The sequence below is a fragment of the Camelina sativa genome, chromosome 19 (genome assembly GCF_000633955.1).
Source record: "Camelina sativa cultivar DH55 chromosome 19, Cs, whole genome shotgun sequence".
Classification (NCBI taxonomy): Eukaryota; Viridiplantae; Streptophyta; class Magnoliopsida; order Brassicales; family Brassicaceae; genus Camelina; species Camelina sativa.
Genome location: NC_025703.1, coordinates 8,294,084 through 8,317,542, shown reverse-complemented (window position 1 = coordinate 8,317,542; position 23,459 = coordinate 8,294,084). Strand labels below are relative to the sequence as shown.

The following is a 23,459-nucleotide window of genomic DNA, read 5'->3' as shown; positions in this document are numbered from 1 at the left end:
TTCTTTATGAACCACCTAAGTGTAACATTGCTACCAGTGTTACTTTGGATATGAGAATGTCATCCTATGTTGCTCGTGGTTTCCCTTTTTGGTTAAAAGGTCTCTTTGAGAACGATCAGAGATTGCTTTCTTTTTCTTTTAACTAGCTATCTCCCTCTGTTACCTTGCCTAAGTTGTTGTGGTTTTTTACCCTTGTTTGTTTTTATCGCTAGAGCTAAATTTTGGTTTTGGTCGTTCATAGTTACATTGGGTGTTCCTGAAACTTCCCAGAAAAAAAAAAATGAGAAGACTTTTTGGTTTTCTGAGCGGTGATTATATTGTTATAATCATTTTTCTTTGGGTTGCTCTCCCTTTTGTCTTCATTGACTTTTCTAATCTTATCAGATAAAATCTAGGCTTTCTTTACTTTCTCCTTTTACCAAAGTATTACTATATATTACCTCCTCTCGTTTTTCTTCTTATGTAACTCTCCTTCACTGTTACACCTTGTCGTATGGCTGACGATCTGTGGAATGATTTACAATATATGGTTCTGGGACGAGATGACCCAGAATTGTTTATCCCCCACGTAGCTTATGCTGGTGTTTTAGCTAGAAACAGGGTGAGCTTGATTGGGCGTCCTCTGAATACGGATGAGCAAGAGCTTAGGCGTGTGATCCTTGCTTTGCCCAACTCTTGGGGTCTTTCTGCGAGGGTTCATGGTCGGGTGTTGGATGATAGATATGTACAGTTTTGATTCCGTTCGGAGTCTGACTTAAAAGCTGTGCTCAGAAGGGGTCCTTGGTTGTTTAATAACTGGTTTGTTGCTCTGCAGAGATGGGAAGACTTTCCGGCAGATGACTTCCTCACCTTTATTGACCTCTGGGTCCAAGTAAGAGGGGAAGGGGCCATGATTGGCTTTGAGTATGAGAAACTCATCAGGATCTGCACCAATTGTTGTCGTATCAACCATGACTCTAATCATTGCCCATATCTTGCTCCCCCGATCTATCACGAGGATTGTTTAGAGTTTCCTGTAGCTCCTATAGCTCCCGTTCGGGAAGAAGGTGAGGGTTCCAATCATCACTGCGCTCACGAAGAAAATCAATCTGACCAAAGCTCCCAGTTATCCTCCTACTCACCCATCTCACAACCACCGAGACCTGTTAACCCTGCACCGAACCTGGAGGAATTCCTTGCTGTTCATCATCTTCAAAGAGGTCCTTCCTCGAGTTCAGAATCTCTAAAAGTCTCTCCTGACTCCAAAAGAACTACGGGAAGGAAAGCAAAAGGCAAGTATGAAATTGGGGAGAGCTCTAAGCGCAAGAAAGGAAAACAGATACTAATGGAGCCTGCAAGAAATACTCGCCAATGCATAAAGGATCCAGGAGTGAGGTTCTATCCGGTTAATCAGGATCCTCCATGAAGGTTTCTAATCTCAGAGAATTATCTGACTTTTCTCTCTGAGATTCTACTTTTTGGTTTATGGTTTTTAGTATGCTTAAATAATAGTCCCCACTCTTTAGGTTAAGAATGTGGATGTTAGTTACACTAGTTGGTGTGTCCTGGAATTGGTTTTTTGGTAAAGGATCAAGGTCATGGAAGAAATTCATGAAGACCTAGTGGGAATCCTTTTGCAGACGAGGAGATGGTGTAGGAGAATCGATCATTACTCTTGCTCATGATGTATACATTAAGACTAGGTACAATGATCTTCATTGTATGAGAGGCCTTAATGAGAGGTGATGCCGATGAGCCTACTGCACTATCTTCTAACTAATTTTAAAGCTTATGTTGTAACTTAATGTACTTGGCTATCAAGCTTGTTGTAATAACTTTGAATCTCCAAAATGGTTTCTCCATTGATGGATGATGCTGTAGTTTGATAGCATATATAAAAGGAACTTTTTGGAAAAAAAAAATAGATGCGTTATAATTTGTTGATAATTAAGAAATTGTGAATCAAAACACAAACTAATCTCCAACACATATAATAAACACGTGATACTCTTGCCATTTTCTTCCTAGTAGAATAGTGGCCACTAATATATTTTTTAAAATTCAAATTATAGAAATAGAATCACTCTTAATTCTTTTTTTTTTTTTGATAAATAGAATAGAAAAAAAAAATCCAATAAAAAACCTTTCCATTTGATCAGTAAGAGTCACAGCCTGATCCTCAGTTTTGCATCGACGACCTTACAAATGTTGTTCGGTTCAAATTAATTTTGGGTATTTTTTTGTCCGGTCCGCTAACAAAATTAAAACCGGGGAAAAAACATCAAAACGACACGTGGCAATTACACACTCCTTCCTCCTCTTCTTACTACCAACCTTTACGACTTCTTCATCAACGTCTTTGTGATTGGGTTCTCCACTCTCTCCAGATTTGAATAAACAAACAAACCCCAAAAAAAAATATTGAGAGAGAGTCGGATATGGCGGCAACGAAGTGGCGTGACATCGACGATCTTCCCAAGATTCAGGCTAACTACACGGCGTTGACGCCGCTTTGGTTCTTAGACAGGGCTGCGGCGGTTCATCCGACGCGAAAATCTGTGATTCACGGATCTCGGGAGTACACGTGGCGTCAGACTTATGAACGGTGTCGTCGACTCGCCTCCACTCTCGCCGATCGATCAATCGGCCCCGGTTCCACGGTAATCGCTCTTTTGCTCTTTTCCAGAACCTCCTGTGGATTCTTTGGTGTAGGTGTTGGACTCTAGCTGATATGTTATTTTCCTATAACACCGAATCATTTTGATTTTAAACAAAATCAAATATTTTCGATTGTTTCCATAATTGAAGAAATTAATTACTGTAGATTTTGTCTAATCTTTCATATAGAATCTTTGTTGTGGAATCATATAACGAATCTGTGTTGTAATATGATGGCCCGTTTGCATTGTTTTCAGGTGGCTATTATTGCACCAAACATTCCAGCAATGTACGAAGCTCATTTCGGAGTACCAATGTGTGGAGCCGTTCTGAATTGTGTTAACATCCGTCTCAATGCTCCAACAATAGCTTTCCTTCTCGGTCACTCACAGAGCGCTGTTATAATGGTGGATCAAGAGTTCTTTACTCTGGCGGAGGATTCTTTGAGAGTTATGGAGGAGAAAGCTGGAAGCAGTTTCAAACGCCCACTTTTAATTGTTATAGGTGATCACACCTGTCCTCCCGAGTCGCTTAACCGTGCTTTGTCGAAAGGAGCCATAGAATATGAGGATTTTCTTGGGACTGGAGACCCGAACTATGAGTGGCAGCCACCGGTTGATGAGTGGCAGAGCATCGCTCTTGGTTACACCTCGGGAACAACTGCCAGCCCGAAAGGAGTGGTGCTTCACCATCGAGGAGCATATTTAATGGCTATGAGTAATCCACTCATTTGGGGAATGCAAGAAGGTCCTGTTTACTTGTGGACTCTCCCAATGTTCCATTGCAACGGTTGGTGTTTCCCTTGGTCCCTTGCTGTGCTATCCGGTACAAGCATCTGTCTCCGTCAGGTAGTCATTTCACTTATGAAAGAAGTTTACATAAATCAGAAGTCCTGATTATATTTTGGTTTCAGGTCACGGCTAAGGAAGTGTATTCAAGCATAGCCAAGTACAAGGTAACCCATTTCTGTGCAGCGCCTGTGGTCCTCAACACTATTGTTAATGCTCCTCAGGAGGATACTATCCTTCCTCTTCCCCATACAGTCCATGTCATGACCGCAGGAGCTGCTCCTCCACCTTCTGTTCTCTTCTCCATGAGCCAGAAGGGCTTCCGAGTCGCTCACACCTATGGGCTTTCCGAGACTTACGGTCCTTCCACCGTGTGCGCTTGGAAACCTGAGTGGGATTCCCTCCCTCCTGAGACTCAGGCCAAGCTCAATGCCCGCCAAGGTGTCCGCTATACCGGGATGGAGCAGCTTGACGTCATCGACACTCTGACCGGAAAACCTGTTCCTGCAGACGGGAAAACCGCTGGAGAGATAGTTTTCCGAGGGAACATGGTGATGAAAGGCTATCTAAAGAATCCAGAAGCAAACAAAGAGACTTTTGCTGGCGGATGGTTCCACTCAGGGGATATCGCTGTGAAACATCCGGACAACTATATCGAGATCAAGGACAGGTCAAAGGACATTATAATCTCTGGCGGTGAGAATATAAGCAGTGTCGAGGTCGAAAACGTAGTGTACCATCACCCAGCGGTTCTTGAAGCCTCTGTTGTGGCCAGGCCAGACGAGCGATGGCAAGAATCTCCTTGTGCATTTGTAACACTTAAGAGCGGTTACGAGAAGCAAGACCAGAATAAGTTGGCTCAGGATATAATGAGATTCTGCCGGGAGAAGCTTCCGGCGTATTGGGTCCCAAAGTCAGTGGTGTTTGGGCCATTACCAAAGACGGCTACTGGAAAAATTCAGAAGCATATTCTGAGGACTAAGGCTAAAGAGATGGGACCGGTACCAAGGAGCAGGTTATAGGAAGTGATAAAAACTCATAAGGACATCATTTTGAAAATAAGGTGTTTTTATGTTTTGTGGAACGTTGTCTTTGTATACTTTCATATGATAACAGAGAATTTCCAAATTGTTTTGTTTTCATTGTCAACTTTTTTTTGTTTATAAATAAATCATTGCCCTTTGCAACAGTAATTTTTCTCACATGGAAATCGAAACAATGGTGCAAAGTATCATAAGACAATTGAGAGATACACATGTAAACACACAAAAATATAATAACACACATTGGCCTGGCCAGGAAGGTGACAGACACACACACACACACACACATTTACAGATAGACAATGTAAAATTGTCAACTCTTTCTCTCAAGGCTCAAACTAATAGTAGTAATCAAACCCCAGCCCCAACCATATTAATGAGGTCAAATATAAAGATAAGTGTAACAATAAAAGCGTGATCAATATTAGGGTATATTGTAGCCACTAATCTCTTGTCTCCTTCGTGTACCTGAGCGATGATTTTGGTAGAGTCTCCAACATAGACTGTACATGCACGTTTCATAAACCGGCCTTTAATAGTGAAATCACAAGACGCTTCCCTGGTCTGGTTATGTTTCAAGAATACTTCAACTCTTGTCTTCAATTGAATCGTCGAAGATCTTTTAACCGTGAAGATCTTATCATCCAAATCATTTCCCCTATACACTTGCCATCGATCGTGCTTACTAGTCACCTTCATATACAAGGCATAACCAAGAATCAACAGACTCATGAAAAAACCGACCGGTTAACACAATCAAGAAAATATTCATAGTAATCAAGAGTAAAGAAAAACTAAATAGTTAACCTTCATTTTCATGGTGAGAATGGGAGAGTCATTAGGATCAAGCAAAATTCTTTTGTTGTGGAGACCAAAGAGAGGCGTTTTGACTTTGAAAACTTTGTTCCCGGTGGTGTCCTTCACTGTATCTCCGGTGATGATAAGATCTAACGTTTGAGGACGAACAAACTCAGATCCTACGAGCGGTGGTAGTGGTATCGTGTTGCTGCTGCTGCTAGTGGGATCTTGTTTTGCCATTTATTGTTTTGTTTGTTTCAAAAGAGATGACATTTATCAAAGCTCGAATTTTATTGATCTTTTCATTGGTCGTCACATGACTTTTTCTGAAACTTAAAAAATACTTACGAAATTAAATTCGAACTCGTTGGTGTGTAAACGACATCGTTTAAGGAATATCGTCTTCAGGTTTAGAGAAACCAAAAACAATGTTTTCACTTTCACTTAGCTCCGTTCTGGTCACTCTCGAGAACCGTACAGTTCTGACATGAGAGGCTTTGCTTCTTCAGCATCTAGAGTAGCAGCGGCGGCAGCGAAACCTGCCAAATCCTTAAACCCCAAACCCTCACAAACCCTAAATTTCTCAGGTAAACCCACAAATCCACTGAACCAGCGTTACATCTCGCAAGTCATAGAGAGAAAAGATTGGTTTGTGCTCCTGAATCAAGAATTCACCACACATCGAATTGGATTAAACACTCGATTCGTCATCAGCGTTTTGCAGAATCAAGACAACCCATTACACTCCCTGCGGTTTTACCTCTGGGTCTCCAACTTCGACCCGGTTTACGCCAAGGATCAGTCTCTAAAGAACGTTCTAGGGAACGCACTTTTCCGTAAAGGTCCTTTATTGCTGTCTATGGAATTGCTTAAGGAGATTAGAGAATCAGGGTATCGGATTACAGACGAGTTGATGTGTGTTTTGATCGGAAGCTGGGGAAAACTAGGTTTAGCTAAGTACTGTAATGATGTGTTTGCTCAGATATCTTTTCTTGGGATGAAACCAAGTACAAGGCTTTACAACGCTGTGATTGATGCGTTGGTGAAGTCTAATTCACTTGATTTGGCTTACCTGAAGTTTCAGCAGATGCGTAGTGATGGTTGTAAACCGGATAGGTTTACTTATAATATACTCATCCATGGTGTTTGCAAGAAAGGTGTGGTTGATGAGGCGATTCGATTGGTTAAACAGATGGAACGAGAAGGGAACAGACCTAATGTGTTTACATACACGATTTTGATCGACGGGTTTTTGATAGCAGGGAGGGTAGAGGAGGCGTTGAAGCAGTTGGAGATTATGCGGGAGAGGAATTTGAATCCTAATGAAGCTACAGTCAGAACTTTGGTTCATGGGGTTTTCCGTTGCTTGCCTCCCTGTGAAGCATTTGAGGTTTTGCTTGTGTTTATGGAGAAAGACTCAAACTTGCAAAGAGTAGGTTATGATACTGTGTTGTATTGTCTTTCAAACAACTCGATGGCTAAAGAGACTGCTCTGTTCTTGAGGAAAACAGGTGAGCGAGGTTATGTTACTGATAGCTCAACGTTTAATGCTGCAATGAATTGTCTTTTAAAAGGGTATGATCTTGTTGAGACGTGTGGGATATTTGATGGTTTTGTCAGCCGTGGAGTTAAGCCAGGATTCAACTGTTATCTTGTTGTAGTTCAAGCTCTGTTGAATGCTCATATGTTCTCTGAAGGTGACAGGTATTTAAAACAAATGGGTGTTGAAGGGCTTTTATCAAGTGTGTATACTTATAATGCGGTAATCGACTGTGTCTGCAAGGCTCGACGGATAGACCGTGCAGCTATGTTCTTAACAGAGATGGAGGATAGAGGTATTTCTCCGAATCTTGTAACTTTCAATACCTTTCTGAGCGGTTATAGCGTGAGAGGGGATGTAAAGAAGGTTCACGGTGTACTAGAGAAGCTTCTTGAACATGGTTGCAAACCAGACGTGATCACTTTTAGTTTGATCATAAACTGTCTTTGCCGAGCAAAAGAAATCAAAGATGCATTTGATTGTTTCAAGGAGATGCTGGAATGGGGGATTGAGCCTAACGAGATCACGTACAATATCTTGATTCGCTCCTCTTGTTCTACTGGAGATATTGGTAGATCAGTGAAGCTGTTTGCGAAGATGAAGGAAAACGGGTTAAGTCCAGACCTTTATGCGTGCAATGCGATTATTCAGAGTTTTTGCAGGATGAGAAAGGTTAAGAAGGCTGAGGATTTTCTTAAAACAATGTTGAAGATTGGTTTGAAACCAGATAACTTTACATACAGCACTCTCATCAAAGCTCTAAGTGAATCTGGAAGAGAGAGTGAAGCAAGAGATATGTTCAGTTCAATGGAAAGACATGGATGTGTTCCAGATTCATATACTAAGCGTCTTGTTGAAGAACTTGACCTGAGACAAAGTGGACTCTCGAGAAAAACCGTGTCAGCCTCATAGAAATCTAATCCTCGGGAGTTTGAATACCCGATGAAGGCTTAGGGACCAGAAAAGTGGGTTCTTTCGTTTGGAAAAATGTCTGAGAAAGAACCCGATCTTGGCCATGGTTTGTCTCTTTGATGCAGACGCAAGAGAAACAGAAGATAAGCGCAAATGCAAAACAGAGTATTAAGTTTTGTTCTTTTGATTGATCAAAGCTTTATCTTTTTGAGCCCGAGAAAGTGGCGGCAATGGTAGTGGCAGTTGATTGGTACTTGACANAAAAGAAATCAAAGATGCATTTGATTGTTTCAAGGAGATGCTGGAATGGGGGATTGAGCCTAACGAGATCACGTACAATATCTTGATTCGCTCCTCTTGTTCTACTGGAGATATTGGTAGATCAGTGAAGCTGTTTGCGAAGATGAAGGAAAACGGGTTAAGTCCAGACCTTTATGCGTGCAATGCGATTATTCAGAGTTTTTGCAGGATGAGAAAGGTTAAGAAGGCTGAGGATTTTCTTAAAACAATGTTGAAGATTGGTTTGAAACCAGATAACTTTACATACAGCACTCTCATCAAAGCTCTAAGTGAATCTGGAAGAGAGAGTGAAGCAAGAGATATGTTCAGTTCAATGGAAAGACATGGATGTGTTCCAGATTCATATACTAAGCGTCTTGTTGAAGAACTTGACCTGAGACAAAGTGGACTCTCGAGAAAAACCGTGTCAGCCTCATAGAAATCTAATCCTCGGGAGTTTGAATACCCGATGAAGGCTTAGGGACCAGAAAAGTGGGTTCTTTCGTTTGGAAAAATGTCTGAGAAAGAACCCGATCTTGGCCATGGTTTGTCTCTTTGATGCAGACGCAAGAGAAACAGAAGATAAGCGCAAATGCAAAACAGAGTATTAAGTTTTGTTCTTTTGATTGATCAAAGCTTTATCTTTTTGAGCCCGAGAAAGTGGCGGCAATGGTAGTGGCAGTTGATTGGTACTTGACAGTCAAAGTGCAAAATATTTTTGTATGTTTAACACTAGATGCAGATGGCTCGTCCCTAAATATATACCCTTACCGTGTAAAAGTGCTAAAAGTTTAGGAGACAACAGGTTTTTTGGCCAGATTATATATTGACATGAGTATTGAATAGTTTTGTTGTTTCCATCTCAAGCTAGTATTATACAACATGCATGAATGCTTTATCAATCATCTACTTGCTCTTGTTTAAGCTACTGATATATACTTGAACTCGAGAGATGACTCAAATTGGTCTTTTTCATGTGGGATACAGGCTGAGAATTGAAGACAAAACACGAGTAGTAAGCAAACAATGCTAACAAAAACTCAGGTACTACTGTAAATAGACTAACTGCTTTTGCCTTTCGAAAGTTGCTTGATTTGCACTGAACTTGGAACATAAGAGCACCCAAGCGGTAAACAATATCTGCCTGCAGATTCTCCGAGATCTACACTTCTGAAGTAGCCATTCTCTCCAATGATGTAAGCTCTGTTGCGGAATGTTTTTAGCTTCTCTTTGTCTGTATCAAAAAGCACAGCGGCTTTTATCTCCTCGTCAACGAAGAAACNTGTGTTCCAGATTCATATACTAAGCGTCTTGTTGAAGAACTTGACCTGAGACAAAGTGGACTCTCGAGAAAAACCGTGTCAGCCTCATAGAAATCTAATCCTCGGGAGTTTGAATACCCGATGAAGGCTTAGGGACCAGAAAAGTGGGTTCTTTCGTTTGGAAAAATGTCTGAGAAAGAACCCGATCTTGGCCATGGTTTGTCTCTTTGATGCAGACGCAAGAGAAACAGAAGATAAGCGCAAATGCAAAACAGAGTATTAAGTTTTGTTCTTTTGATTGATCAAAGCTTTATCTTTTTGAGCCCGAGAAAGTGGCGGCAATGGTAGTGGCAGTTGATTGGTACTTGACAGTCAAAGTGCAAAATATTTTTGTATGTTTAACACTAGATGCAGATGGCTCGTCCCTAAATATATACCCTTACCGTGTAAAAGTGCTAAAAGTTTAGGAGACAACAGGTTTTTTGGCCAGATTATATATTGACATGAGTATTGAATAGTTTTGTTGTTTCCATCTCAAGCTAGTATTATACAACATGCATGAATGCTTTATCAATCATCTACTTGCTCTTGTTTAAGCTACTGATATATACTTGAACTCGAGAGATGACTCAAATTGGTCTTTTTCATGTGGGATACAGGCTGAGAATTGAAGACAAAACACGAGTAGTAAGCAAACAATGCTAACAAAAACTCAGGTACTACTGTAAATAGACTAACTGCTTTTGCCTTTCGAAAGTTGCTTGATTTGCACTGAACTTGGAACATAAGAGCACCCAAGCGGTAAACAATATCTGCCTGCAGATTCTCCGAGATCTACACTTCTGAAGTAGCCATTCTCTCCAATGATGTAAGCTCTGTTGCGGAATGTTTTTAGCTTCTCTTTGTCTGTATCAAAAAGCACAGCGGCTTTTATCTCCTCGTCAACGAAGAAACTCCAACGTTGAATAGGTTGAGACATAAGATCAATGAATGGTTCCATGTCCACTGGTACGAGCACCTTTCTCCACGACACCATCATTGGGTTCAATCGTGTTAGTAATCCATATCTCCATCTTAAATATATACCAGTGCACAAATAACACCGCAAGTTGTTCTTCTCTAACACTAGAGAGAACCACAAGATCGGTACGACGAGAGCGAAACGGCAGTGGCAGAGCCGGTCCAAATCTCTCTGTTGTAAAATCAAAGCAAATCACGTATTCATCCATTCTTCCTTCTGGAGTGTACCAATAAGTATTTCCATTCACAGAGACACCACCGTATGTATAAACATCTGTCGCCCAATCAGAAGCGACATTAAGAACCCTCCATGAATTAGAGTCTAACTCATAGACTTCGTACTCAACACAGTTATCAGCAATAGTAGAATCCATACAACTCAAAAGTTTGTAGCTGCGGCACGATTTTCTCGTCTCATATCCAATAGCATACATATTTATGTGACGAGTTCTAGGTTCGATCCAACGACTTTGCCCCCAATATGGATTCCAAACCACAAACCTAGTGAAGTCTTTTGTGATGGATGCCAATAAACCACCGCAATGATAGACTTCAAACGCATCCATAAGGTTAATAAGTTTACCTTTACACTATAGATGATTTAACCTTTCTTTCCTTGTGAATTCCATGGAGATTGATGCTCATCAAACAAACCTTAAAATCCATCGCTATGGCCACCATAAACTCCCTATCAGCTTTCACTCGAACGAGGTGCTTCTTTGTAAAGCTTTCTTCTTCGGATAAAGTGTTCCATTGTTTGCAAGTCAATCTTACTGATCTCATAGATTGCACTGGAGCCCTAGCGAGTATATACTCCAACAACTCCTTTGGAAGTTCGGACATCTTCGTCGTCATTGTTGTTTCAGCTCGCAAGCAATTATAGGGAAGAAATAAGTTAGGTTACAATTATATATCCCAACTTTCTAAAACTCTTTCCGTGTCTTACGGGCTATATCTAAATCTCTTTCCAATTATTTATATTGGAAAAAGGAAAAATTGTTGCTACTATTAAAATTGTTACGAGGAGGATACAAAGAGTATATATATATATATATATATATATATATATATATATATATATATATATATATATATATATATATATATACAACTCTATTAATGTTTAACAATTTCAGTTTGTCACCGAGTTCAGTCAGTGTATAAAACTAGGACTCTTTTGATATTATGTAATATGCAAGATCACAGAATAAGTCTTACAAGGCATGTTTCCAAGGTTAAGAGACAAAGACGAAAAACAACAACAACAACAACAAAAATATGCCTCCTTCACAACAACAGCAAAAATATTGTACCCTTGCCGTGTAAAGGTAAGAAAACAATAATTCTTATTGTTTATAAGAGTTAAATAACTTATTTGTTTTCCATATGACATACAATATGACACAATACAAGATAAGAAACAAAATTAAGAATTTACTGTCCCAAGGATAATGTAATAGGAATTTTAGGGAAGAAATAAGTTAGGTTATACAATTATCTATTTATGTTGCACTGAAACGGGTAGGGAACTAGAAACGGGGTACGGAATTGGGGACAGAAAACGGCAAAGTAAAAATTTATAGATACGGGTATGGTATGGGTACTTCAATAAACACATAAGAAAAGATACCCATACTTTTAGTAAGAGCTGATTAGTAAAGCTAATGGGATAAGGAGAGAGGGGGAAAAGATTCTAGAAAGTAGAAAACACAAAGAAACGAAACTATGCTTATGATAAGAGACTAAGAGTGCTTTGAATGAAATGAAATGAATACAAATATCAAAAATTTGATGTTATCTTCCCCTAAAGCATCTAAGACGTCCCCGTAGAGTCCCCATAGAGTTCCCGTTCCCAACATATCTCCGGTACGGGACGGCTACCAAATAGAAGTACCCGTGCATCATATCATACAACGAAAGAGTACGATGACATCCAAATCTATGAATTAATGTTTACCAAAAACTATGACTGTTTTGACGACTTTAAAGATTCTATATTTATATGCAAGATCACAAAATAAGTCTTACAAGGCATGCTACCAAGGTAAATTAATTAAGAGTCAAAGGACAAAGACGAACATAAATAGAAAAATAATGTTTGTAAATAAGAACAGGTGCTCATCCATCCAAACCTGGCAGTGGCAAGTAAGCTCTCAATTGCACACTAAACATGCTTCACAACAACAAGAAAAATAACTTTTGAAGTACCTATACAGTTTGCTCCCTAATGGGCTTAATATTGTACCCTGACCGTGTAAGGTTATGGAAATAATAATTCTTTTGCCAGATTTTGACATGAGAAATTAATGAGTTTCTTGTAGTAACCTCAAACTAGTCTTACTCAGTTCCTCGTACTGGCCATCAAATTTTTGAATAATCTTTTACTTATTACTGTCGATCCTTGGGTTTTAAGAAGTTAAAAATTGACTTATTAGTGCATATGGCATACAATGCAAGATGAGAAACAAAGTTAACAATTGACTTATTAATCTTGTTCGAAGAAGATCACAAAAGAAAAACAAAGCAAAAGTATATATTAAATATGCAAGAAACTAACTTATGGGCAATATAGTAAACAGAGTTATCAATAGTGTGTTTTTCCCCCTTTGCCTGGTGGTGCATATATTGCTAGATTTGCACTGAACTTGGAATATAAGAGCACACAAATGGAGACCAATAAAGTTTGTCTACAGTTTTTCCCAGATCCACTGTTCCATAGCATCCATTCTCTCCAAAAATAAAAACTGTGTGCTCCTTCCCTTTGCTGTTATCAAAAACCACAGCTACTTTCTTCTCCTCGTCAACGAGGAAATACCCATTTTTAATGTCAACTTCACGTTCAACTCGTGGATTTAGATCCACAGCCACTTCTAAGAACAACTTGTTCCACGATACGTCATTGGGTGCAATCTTATTAGTAATCCATAGCTCCATCCTTAACCTAGCCCAGCCCCAGTGCTGACATAACACGGCAAGTTGCTCTTCTCTAACAGTAGAGAGAGTCACAATAGAGTCTTCATTACTCTGAAACGGAAAAGGCATAAGCGGTCCAAATCTTTCTCTTGTAAAATCAAAACAGAACAAGAATTCTCTCGCCTTTCTATTGAATTCTTCTCCTCGATAAATATGCCAATAAGAATTACCTTTCACAGAGATGCCATTATGATGAAACCATGTTTCCCATATGGTTGACTTGACATCTAGAACCCTCCATGTATTAGAGTCTAACTCATAGATTTCTTACCCACCATATTTTTGTTATATCTCAAAACTTTGTACTTGCGGCACGAGTTTCTCGTCTCGTATCCAATAGCATACCAAGGAAAGCTCAATCCGTCACGGCTTATAAGTTCGATCCTCCGAGATTGCTCTGTATACGGGTTCCAAACCACGAGGCTAGTATAGTCATCTCTGGTACATAACAATAACCCTGAACAATGACATACTCCTGTTATACCGACTTGATCATATGATGAGTCGTGAAGGTAATTAATAAGTTGACCTTTATGCTTTATAGATGATTCAATAACCTAGTTTTGAATTCCATGGAGGTTGACACTCATTAGATAAAGTCTAAAATCCTTAATCATGACCACCAGAAACTCTCTTTCGCTTGCTGTAGCTTCTTGAGCAAGGCGTTTATTTGTGACGCTCTCATCTTTGGATAACTTGTTCCACGTTTTGCAGATAGATCGTACTACTCTCAAAGAGATTCTTTAGGAAGTTTAGAGAATATCTCCTCCAATAAATCTTGTTAAAAATGCGGCGCCACTTTGAATCTTGTTTGAATGGAAAACCAAAACTAAAAATTAAAATCTTCCCTCGTTATTTTTTTATTCAGACTCTCTGGTTTAGATTTTTTGTTTTTTGTGTGGTTGGCGGGTGGTACAAAAGTAATAAAAGCTCCCGCTTGAGGGTATAATAGTAACTGCAAGTAACCCGAAATACTAGGGTTTCTCCGCCCCCCCCCCTTCCTCCCACACAATTATAAAATACCTCTCCGTTTGTTTTATCAGTTGCCTCTATCATCCCCTCGCCGTCTCTCTCTCTCTTACTTAATCAATCATCAAAGCGATCATTTTCCATTTTTTTGAAGATGTCTGAGAGATCAGAAGAAACGAAAATAAAACTAGACTCTGCCGGAGAGTTATCCGATGTTGATAACGAGAACTGCAGTAGCAGCGGAAGTGGCGGCGGCTGTAGTAGTAGTTCCGGTGATACTAAGCGTACTTGCGTTGATTGCGGAACTATTCGTACTCCTCTTTGGCGTGGTGGCCCTGCCGGTCCAAAGGTTAGCCCCCTTTTTCAATTTCAATCCTTCTTCTCTGAGTTTCCGATTTTAGTAGATCTGATCGCTGGATCGTTGTATTCACATCTTAGTATGATCCGATCTATGCTTATGTTCACCAATAGGAACTGATCTCTTCACATTTGAAATTATCGATCTAAGTTTGTGATCAGAAGCATTGGTACTAATAGATTTTTGCTTTTGTCGATTGTGAAATATGCAGTCATTGTGCAATGCTTGTGGGATCAAGAGCAGGAAGAAGAGACAAGCGGCACTTGGGGTGAGATCAGAGGAGAAGAAGAAGATTAAAAAAAGCAATCAGATTAGTAGTAATGATCTAAACCTTGACGATCGAAACACCAAGAAGAGCAACAAAGATGATGATGAGGATGAGGAGGAGGATGATCACAAGACTTGTAACCATAGCAAGAGTACTACTACTAGTAGTAGCAGCAACAATAATAACAAGGGAGTGAGTAAATTTTTGGATTTAGGGTTTAAAGTTCCGGTGATGAAGAGATCAGCGGTTGAGAAGAAGAGATTATGGAGGAAGCTCGGTGAGGAAGAAAGAGCTGCCGTGCTTCTCATGGCGCTTTCTTGTAGCTCTGTTTACGCCTAAACCGGTTCTTGTTTTGGGTTATTAGGATAATAATAATAATAATTAAGTGAGAGCGATTTTGAATTAACTTTTAATTAGATAGAGAATATTGTAAGAAATGAATGTGTAAAAGTTCCCTAGTGATGTCGTTTTTTTTTTTCTTCCTTTTTTGGTTTCACTAATGTTTATGTGTTTCATTCTCTTAATGAATTCAAACATTATTAACAAAAATCACTTTTTTTGGTTGTTTTAATCATTGAATATGCACACAATAATGAGGAGTTTGGTCGTAATATTTTTAGTGCGTCAATGTACCTTTTTTATATGGGCCCGACTAGCCCAGGGGATTGGGCTTTTTTTTGGGAGAATCGAGGCGCGTGGTTTTAGTTGTCCTGTCTCCATCAACGCCCCCCCCCTTCTTTTTTTTTTTTGGTCCATTGAAGACGTATTTGATTTGAATTTTTAAATTTATGTTTCCTTCCTTTTGTGCCAAAATTCAAAATTCAAATTTTGTATGGTTTGAGATTTTAAAAAAAATATCTTCAAAATTCGATTTATTTACCATTGTGATTGAAATTGTTTGGGTAACTTTGTAATCGTGAAACTGTAAGTTTTGTAACCCTAGTAAATGTTTTTTTTTACTTCTTCATTTTATTACTTCTTTCATTTTATTAGTATGTAGTAGAATGATTTAACCTTGATAAGTCATCACATAAAATATCATCAATGAATTATGAAATTACAAAAATCTAAAATGGTGACGAAACAATAATTTTTAATTTAAAATTACACACCGTGGTGGTCAAATGGGGCAAGTGGCTAGGTGAAAACCACGGGAGAAGGATTCAAGTAAACGGGTCAAGCGAGTGGACACCTCAGGCTCAGACCAACCTCGCTCGCTCGACCGGGACTTTCTTTGACTATTTCTGTTTCACCCTTATATTACTTAGTTTCTTCAATTTAGTACCAATAGATTTTATAAACTGACTATTTTAATACTAATCCTCAGGGAAAGGTTGCAAAATCACTAATCAAAACAAAGGTGACATCTTAAAAGACATTTTTTATAGCATATCTTATTTTGGTTTTAACTTATGGTAGTATATCTTTTATACATAAAATTAAATCATTGTTATGGAAATCAAATACTAATTGTTACCACATTTATAAGAAAGAAATCTTTTTATGTCTAATATGTTCACAATCAACTTTTATTAAATTTGGAAACGCGTTTTCTTTTTTCTTTACCAAAATCACGCAAAATCTTCACAATATTTATATCCCTCTCAATACATACAAACATTTCCATAAAACACTCTTACAAAAATATATTTTTTGTGTGAAAGCAAACATTCCATAAGCGACGTTTGATATCAGTGTAATCTACACATATTTTACATTACTATACCCGAGTTGCACTTTTGATTGATTAGAAAAATACATGGTTCATCTTGTAATTTTTATAATTTAGTTTTGTTTGTGTAACCCTTATTTTATTTACTAGAACAAGAAAAACACATATGAGACCAAACCAAGCAAGCAAGTTTCAACGCGCACATAACTCTCTTTTCATTACAGCGTCTAACTAAGCTGTTCTGTTTCTTTAACGCGGTCTCTTCATCTCCTCAAAAATATAAAGCTCCGATTTTTTTTTCTTTTCTGAATTTTCAAAAAGACGAGGTTAGTGTTTGTAAGTAAAGAGATTAAGGCTCATCATCATGGGTTTAACTCCAAATTTCATTTCGTGGATTCTGTTGTTATCTCTCTTCACGGCGATTCCACTAACGTTGTCTCAGCCCCAAGCTCCTCCACCGCTTTCTCCAGACGCCAATCTCTGCAACGGCGTGTTCGTTTCCTATACTTACTCAACCGGCACCAAGATTAAACCGAACGACACGAAGAACCAGCCGTACCGGTTCGAGTCAGCGATCACGGTGCTCAACAACGGACGCGACGAGCTTAAATCGTGGCGTGTATTCGTCAAATTCGCCCACCGCGAGATTCTCGTTTCGGCCACCAACGCCGTTCTCTCCGACGGTTCTAGCCTCCCGGTTAGCGTCGAGAACGGGACGATCTTCTCCGGGTTTCCTTCGGCGGATTTAAAGTCGGCGATTATGACGGCGGGTGACATCACTCAGATGGAAGCACGTGTCGAGCTCGTGGGTACTCAGTTTGGAGTTGCGCCGCCGAGAGTTCCGCTTCCGAAGAACATCACTCTTGTTAATGATGGCTGGTCTTGTCCCAAACCCACTCAACGAGGTAAACAGATTCTGTTATGACTTTCAAAATTTCTTTAGATTTTTGTTTTCATATCCTCGTTTGGTTCAAGAAAATTTCATGAATTGTTGCGTGTTGAACGTTATTGGATGTTGTGTGATGTTGAATTCGTTATTTTCATTACGAAAGCATTAGATAGAGTGAAAAATTGGAGGAACGATCACAGTGGTTGGTTCTATTAGTTATTTAATCATTCACTCGTTGACAAAGTCTATTTCTTGTAGATTCAAAGTTTGAACTAGTCTTCATTAGCAAATTCAGATTTTAGACCTTATGGTTACTTAAGAAACAATCTACTTGCTTGGCTTTTCTGAAGGCAGAAGTGTTCTATGGTTTTTTTTACAGGTTGGAATGTTCTGGAAGTATGTTGCACGCCAAATCCGAACATTACAACAGCCAAAATTGGTGAAAAGTTCCTTCCTAGGCAAGAAGGAGATCTAACCATAATGTACGATGTGATCAAACCATATCAGTCGAGTTACTTGACGCAGGTCACGATCGAGAATCATAACCCGCTTGGTCGGCTTGACAATTGGAATCTAAGGTTCGCGTGGATGAAAGATGAGTTTATCTTCACAACCAGAGGAGCTTATCCGAGTGTTGTCGATTCATCGGATTGCATCAGTGGTCCGCAAGCAAAATACTATAAAGAAATTGACTTCTCCAATGTCTTGAGCTGTGCAAGAAGGCCACATATCATAGACCTCCCTCTCACTAAATATAACGATACAGCTATGGGACGTATCCCGTTTTGTTGCAGAAACGGAACGATTCTGCCACGGTCCATGGATCCAGAGAAGTCCAAATCCGTTTTTCAAATGCAAGTTTACAAAATGCCTCCGGATCTCAACATCTCAGCTATAACGCCTCCACAGAACTGGCAGATTAAAGGTAACCTTAACCCTGATTACATATGTGGCCCTCCTGTCCGAGTCAGCTCGAGCCAGTTCCCTGATCCAAGTGGTTTGCCTTCAAACCGAACTGCGTTTGCTAGCTGGCAAGTTGTCTGTAACATCACTCAACCAGCTACTCCTCAATGCTGTGTCTCATTCTCTTCTTACTTCAATGACTCGATCATCCCTTGTAAAACTTGCGCTTGTGGAGGTTGTTCTAGCAACAGAGTGGCGCGTACTTGCAGCGCAACCTCTCCAGCTCTACTTCTTCCAACTCAGGCTCTTCTTATTCCGTTTGAGAACCGAACCAAACTTGCCACTGCTTGGGCAGCTATAAAACGACGAAAGCTCCCTAACCCTTTGCCTTGTGGAGATAACTGTGGAGTCACCATAAACTGGCATTTAGCTACAGACTATCGAGGAGGATGGACTGCTCGAGTCACACTCTTCAACTGGGGGGAAACTGATTTCGCAGATTGGTTTACAGCGGTTGAACTGAAAAAAGCTGTACCGGGTTTTCAGAAAGCTTACTCCTTCAACGGAACTACCATAGCTATCAACGGCAAGAACACCACTCTTTTAATGGAAGGGCTTCCTGGACTGAACTATCTTATGGCAGAGAGTGACGGGAAGAACCCGGATAAGGACTTTAGGGTACCAGGGAAACAGCAGTCTGTTTTGTCCTTCACCAAGAAACTGACTCCGGGAATCAAAGTTCGTTCAGGAGATGGGTTTCCGACCAAAGTGTACTTCAACGGCCAGGAATGTTCACTCCCTTCTGGTCTACCTACGAACAACAGTCAAAGGAGACATGTGTCCACCTTTCTTCTCATGGTGTTACCATTTTTGGCTCTAATGTTTCTGAGAATTTAAGAGTTCCATTGAGGACCTTCACCATTTAGCTGGACAATATACAGGTTTCTTGATTCTTTCTAACCAGATATGTTACAAAAATAGTCAGTGTGGTGCTTTGTGCAGCGTGTGATTCTTTGCATTTCTTATGATCAGATCTTGGTAATCAGTATGTATACACACATTGAATAGACAACCTCCTTTTGCTTTGATAATTTTACTCCGGTTTAAGTCTCTCTTGATCTTGAATTCTTGACAGGATCCTTGAAATAAAAAAATACTTACAAGACGTCTTATTGCCGAAGTTAAAGAAAAATCAAAACCCTAAACAACCTCAGTACATAATAAATGAGGAACATAAAAAAATCGCCAAGGTATAATTAAACCCTAACATAAATAATAATTTTTGTATATAATCTGCCATCTAAAATTTCATGCAGACTATACATATCAAACAAATTTTTTAAGTAGAAGTAGATGGTCGTGTAAATGATACGATACAAATCCCCGATAGTCCCTTTTACCGGCTTTTTAAATCCAATCAAACCGGAATGTTATCGATCGAGTATGCGTCGAAGTCGAATTCACCATCAACCGGTGCAATCCCTTCCTGTATTCAACACAAGATTGTGTTGCCAGTTCTGTTAAGTCAACGTTTAAAATTGCAACTGCTCCTTTGTTCGTCAATGTTCTTAGATTAGTTACATTTTTGGATTTTTATTGTTTACTTAGTGGTAGTTTGACGTAATTATGAAAGACATGTGAATATGTGATCAATGGTGAGAGAGCGTCTGAGAACTGTTATATATATTTGGTTTAGAAACGCGTGCTTGGGCGATCAGATTATGCTTCTATATAAGAGAGAAAAAAAAATCAAATCAAACCTGCTTAAGAAGTGCGCTCATAAGATCTTCTTGATTACTGTACTGCTCGTGAAACGCCATTGCAGCTGAATCCGCCGCCACTCTCTCAGATTTCACCCTCACTGAACCGCTGTTTCCATCGGCATAAACCTGATGGTGCGGAACCATTCCTGGATGTGGCTGTTGCTGGTGGTTCCGGACATGCTCGGTGGCTGCAACCGTTGTGTTGTTGTTCCTTGACATGGATGAAGAAGAGTAAGCTTCTGAGTTGGAAAACGCAGCTGATTCTGCGTCCTGATGCGAGTCAAAGGCTATTCCAATACTCCGAAGATCCCAATCGTTCTGTCTTGTGGTGAACATGTCGTAGCTTGGGGTAGCGAAACCAGCTTCAGAGCTGTTAACCTCTTCTTGGTAAGAATTGGTTTTCCTAACTGGAACTGCTGATAAGCCTGGTGCACTTGCTAGTGGGAAACTGTTCACAGGGAGTTCTGTTTGGAAGTTGTTATAAGCCAATGAGCTTGATGAGTGTTGTGTTGTTAGGTGGTTGGTGTAACCTGTTGGTAACACTCTGCTGCTCTCGGGGATATTGTTCCTTCCAGAGAAACCACTTCTCTCGGGAATGCGGTTTGATAACATTGGCTGCCTAATGGATGACTGCGACGAGGTTAGCATTGGCGGTGGTCCACGGGGCAATGACTGCATCAGCATTCCACTGTTTTGAACACTATGTCCAGCTCTAACAGCAGCGATCTGTTGCTGAATGCTCATTCTATTACCCATAGGAAGCTGTTGTTGTAAACCTGTTGGGACACCGTGAAGTAAGTTCATCTGAGGTTGCTGTTGGGGTTGTTGTTGCCCATGATGATGCCCCAGTCCCTCTCCGAATCTTGTCTTCGAGTTGTCAAAGCTGAAGATACTCCTCTCGTCCACAATGGAGGAAACTGGCAATCCTGACTTAGAGACCATTGTAGGCCGGCCTAAACCAGCTGCTTGAAGCTGTGCAAGGCTCTGAGCAGGTAGCTGACCTGTGACAGCTAACGCTTGAAGATCAAACCCATTTAATGTTGAAAGAGGGGCAAAACTTGCGTCTTGACCCGTCATAAATGAGTTGTTTAGATTCCCTTGGTGTTGAGATACTCCCCCAAGCCGTCTCAGATATATCCGATATTTCTGCAAGTCCACACTAAGTTCTTAAGAACATCTATGCAAAATTCAAAGGCTGATTCATGTATCCGGTACAAGATTTATTATACCTGGAGGTGACTGGCTACGTTTTCTCGGGTTAGTCCAGGAACATTCATCAGCTCTAAGATCTTCTTAGGAACCGCCTCTGCACCATACAAGATCAATTAGACCCTTAAGCATAATAATCACAAATGCAAATGTAAAGAAGCTTTAAGTCTTTACTTTCAACGCCGAGCTGATTAACCGCAGCAACAAACTGCTGATGCAACTCAACAGACCAGACGACACGCGGTTTCTTCAAATTCGAGGCATCTTCGTCTTTATCGTCCCCTTGCTCTTCCCCATCCTCGTCTTTCCGCTTCCGTGAGTTGCTCCTCCAGTTGTTCCCTTCGTTAACAGAGGACGAGTTATCGTCCACTGCATCCTCACCACCAGAAATAGCTGCATTACCTCCTCTGTGTTGCTGTTGCTGCCTATCCCTTGTCTCCTCAATGCTCCCAGAATGTTCTGGTACGCTCCACTCGCTCCTCCTCTTCCTAACGACATGCTGCCATATGTTCTTGAGTGCCTCCATACGTACTGGTTTGATTAGGTAGTCAACGGCACCGTGTGTTACTCCCTTGAGAACCACACTCTTTGAATCATCCGCAGACATCACTGAGTGACATAATATTCAGAAAACAAGATCAGTAATTGGATCCATAATTGTTGAAGAATCAACAAAAAAGGCTCCAAAGGGAATAATGGAACGTACTGATAACAGGTAAGTCCATCTCAAGACCAACATGTTCAAGGAGCTTGAAGCCGTCCATGTCAGGCATATGAACATCACTGATGACAATATCAAATCCATGTTTGTTCTTCCGGAGCAGAGACAATGCCAGCTCTGCCCTGTTGCATTTCGTTACTGCACGCCAGAGAAATAAAAAAAAACTCAGCCAAGAGTGTTTTCATATCCAAAGAGTTTAAAAATAAATAAAATCAGAGATTCAACACCAAAGACAGATCAAAGAGAGACAGAACTGTAGATAAAATAAAAGATGTCTTGAAATTGACATTTGAACCAAACTCAAGTCAAAGATCAGAGAGACTCAGATTTGAATCCATTTAAAGCCCCTCAATTATTCATATATACAACACAATGGATCTCACAACTTATTGTGGTTTGCTAGAAAAAGGTTATCCTCAAAGTGAAACCAGATCATGTAGTGTGATCTAAATCAAGAAGCTTGAGATTGGTAACGTATGTGAATCTTAATTAAAAGAGCAACAAAAAAAATTTTAGCTCCAACTGAAATTTCTATTTTAGGGAGAGCAAAGTTAGTCAACCACCGAAATGAAAAACCATAATTATTACTCAAAATAAACCATAAATTTTTACGAGAGAGAGAGAGAGAATGGACCACAAAAATAAATAAACCCCATCATTGGAGGAAGAGACCTCCTCCTCATAGAACTATATCGTTAAACACACACACAAAACAAAACAAAACAAAAAGGAGAAGATCTTGTTGTGTTTTTTGGATTCGAACCTTCGTAAAGACAAGACATAAGCATCCTCTCTAAGATCATGAGACAAGTAGGGTCATCGTCAACTACAAGAACTCGAAGACCAGATGGAAACATCTCAACGACGGTCTCACCACCGCCGCCGCCGCCTTGATTTCTACCGGAACTAGACCCACCAGCCGATCCGAGTCCTCTTCCGTGACTCGGATTCATCATATCTCTCTCCAAAAGAAGAATATATACCAAGAAAGAAAGAAAGAAATAAGGGAATAATTTATTCGATTTTTTAGTTGAATTTGAGAGAATAAGAAAAAAATTGCGAGACGATGAGAGCAGTGTGAGAATATGAATTTGGGGGTAAAAAAGAAAGAGAGAGAGAGAGAGAGATGGTGAGATGAGACTTAGGGAGTTGAAGAAGAAGACATGGCTTGTCTCACCTTAGAGCTCTATTCCTCTGTTTTTTTAATCAGACAGACAGAGTAAAGCTATATTACAAATTATTATAAGAAAGAAAAAAAATAAAAAAAAACAAAAGATATGGTTTCTTTTTTATAAATAGTAATTCGTATATTACTTTACATATATATAAATTGTATTCCTATATGCAGAGCCTTTATTTTTTTCATCATTTCTACATTTACACCGTTTCTTTCTAAGAGTTTCACTTTAAATCCCACTTTTTTGTAGATTCTCAAATGTTGGGGTTGAAATTATC

The 23,459-nt window shown here is 39.8% G+C and overlaps 7 protein-coding genes across 7 annotated transcripts; 4 read left to right on the top strand and 3 right to left on the bottom strand.

Moving 5' to 3' along the window:
- Positions 2,320-4,574, top strand: LOC104765534 (acetate/butyrate--CoA ligase AAE7, peroxisomal). The gene is made up of 3 exons (XM_010489261.2): positions 2,320-2,639; positions 2,895-3,485; positions 3,551-4,574. The coding sequence occupies exons 1-3, from the start codon at positions 2,418-2,420 to the stop codon at positions 4,445-4,447; spliced, it is 1,710 nt and encodes a 569-aa protein (XP_010487563.1). The 5' UTR covers positions 2,320-2,417; the 3' UTR covers positions 4,448-4,574.
- LOC104765533 (protein LURP-one-related 13) lies at positions 4,655-5,551 on the bottom strand. The gene is made up of 2 exons (XM_010489260.2): positions 5,276-5,551; positions 4,655-5,161 (listed from the first exon to the last, which is right to left on the bottom strand). Exons 1-2 carry the CDS (start codon positions 5,504-5,506, stop codon positions 4,820-4,822), a joined length of 573 nt encoding a protein of 190 aa, XP_010487562.1. The 5' UTR covers positions 5,507-5,551; the 3' UTR covers positions 4,655-4,819.
- LOC104765532 (putative pentatricopeptide repeat-containing protein At3g16890, mitochondrial) lies at positions 5,706-7,970 on the top strand. Its single transcript, XM_010489259.2, has one exon. It carries the CDS (start codon positions 5,754-5,756, stop codon positions 7,716-7,718), a length of 1,965 nt encoding a protein of 654 aa, XP_010487561.1. The 5' UTR covers positions 5,706-5,753; the 3' UTR covers positions 7,719-7,970.
- LOC104767563 (putative F-box/kelch-repeat protein At3g16880) lies at positions 9,993-11,134 on the bottom strand. The gene is given in 3 exon segments (XM_019240841.1): positions 9,993-10,292; positions 10,294-10,870; positions 10,872-11,134. Coding segments are annotated over 3 exon segments (1,140 nt in total).
- On the top strand, positions 14,276-15,347 carry LOC104765531 (GATA transcription factor 17). Its single transcript, XM_010489257.2, has 2 exons — positions 14,276-14,570; positions 14,791-15,347. Exons 1-2 carry the CDS (start codon positions 14,376-14,378, stop codon positions 15,184-15,186), a joined length of 591 nt encoding a protein of 196 aa, XP_010487559.1. The 5' UTR covers positions 14,276-14,375; the 3' UTR covers positions 15,187-15,347.
- LOC104765530 (COBRA-like protein 8) lies at positions 16,676-19,402 on the top strand. The gene is made up of 2 exons (XM_010489256.2): positions 16,676-17,424; positions 17,788-19,402. Exons 1-2 carry the CDS (start codon positions 16,884-16,886, stop codon positions 19,206-19,208), a joined length of 1,962 nt encoding a protein of 653 aa, XP_010487558.1. The 5' UTR covers positions 16,676-16,883; the 3' UTR covers positions 19,209-19,402.
- LOC104765529 (two-component response regulator ARR1-like) lies at positions 19,458-23,236 on the bottom strand. Its single transcript, XM_010489254.2, has 6 exons — positions 22,768-23,236; positions 21,990-22,142; positions 21,458-21,892; positions 21,304-21,380; positions 20,072-21,220; positions 19,458-19,797 (listed from the first exon to the last, which is right to left on the bottom strand). The coding sequence occupies exons 1-6, from the start codon at positions 22,958-22,960 to the stop codon at positions 19,729-19,731; spliced, it is 2,076 nt and encodes a 691-aa protein (XP_010487556.1). The 5' UTR covers positions 22,961-23,236; the 3' UTR covers positions 19,458-19,728.

Coding starts and splice junctions, on each gene's coding strand:
- LOC104765534 (XM_010489261.2), top strand. CDS start 2,418: ATGGCGGCAACGAAGTGGCGTGACATCGACGATCTTCCCAAGATTCAG. Junction 2,640..2,894: donor CAATCGGCCCCGGTTCCACG/GTAATCGCTCTT, acceptor CATTGTTTTCAG/GTGGCTATTATTGCACCAAA. Junction 3,486..3,550: donor CAAGCATCTGTCTCCGTCAG/GTAGTCATTTCA, acceptor TTTTGGTTTCAG/GTCACGGCTAAGGAAGTGTA.
- LOC104765529 (XM_010489254.2), bottom strand. CDS start 22,960: ATGATGAATCCGAGTCACGGAAGAGGACTCGGATCGGCTGGTGGGTCT. Junction 21,893..21,989: donor GATGGACTTACCTGTTATCA/GTACGTTCCATT, acceptor TATGTCACTCAG/TGATGTCTGCGGATGATTCA. Junction 21,221..21,303: donor ACGTAGCCAGTCACCTCCAG/GTATAATAAATC, acceptor GTGGACTTGCAG/AAATATCGGATATATCTGAG.
- LOC104765532 (XM_010489259.2), top strand. CDS start 5,754: ATGAGAGGCTTTGCTTCTTCAGCATCTAGAGTAGCAGCGGCGGCAGCG.
- LOC104765531 (XM_010489257.2), top strand. CDS start 14,376: ATGTCTGAGAGATCAGAAGAAACGAAAATAAAACTAGACTCTGCCGGA. Junction 14,571..14,790: donor GTGGCCCTGCCGGTCCAAAG/GTTAGCCCCCTT, acceptor TGAAATATGCAG/TCATTGTGCAATGCTTGTGG.
- LOC104765530 (XM_010489256.2), top strand. CDS start 16,884: ATGGGTTTAACTCCAAATTTCATTTCGTGGATTCTGTTGTTATCTCTC. Junction 17,425..17,787: donor TCCCAAACCCACTCAACGAG/GTAAACAGATTC, acceptor TTTTTTTTACAG/GTTGGAATGTTCTGGAAGTA.
- LOC104765533 (XM_010489260.2), bottom strand. CDS start 5,506: ATGGCAAAACAAGATCCCACTAGCAGCAGCAGCAACACGATACCACTA. Junction 5,162..5,275: donor TTCTCACCATGAAAATGAAG/GTTAACTATTTA, acceptor TTGTATATGAAG/GTGACTAGTAAGCACGATCG.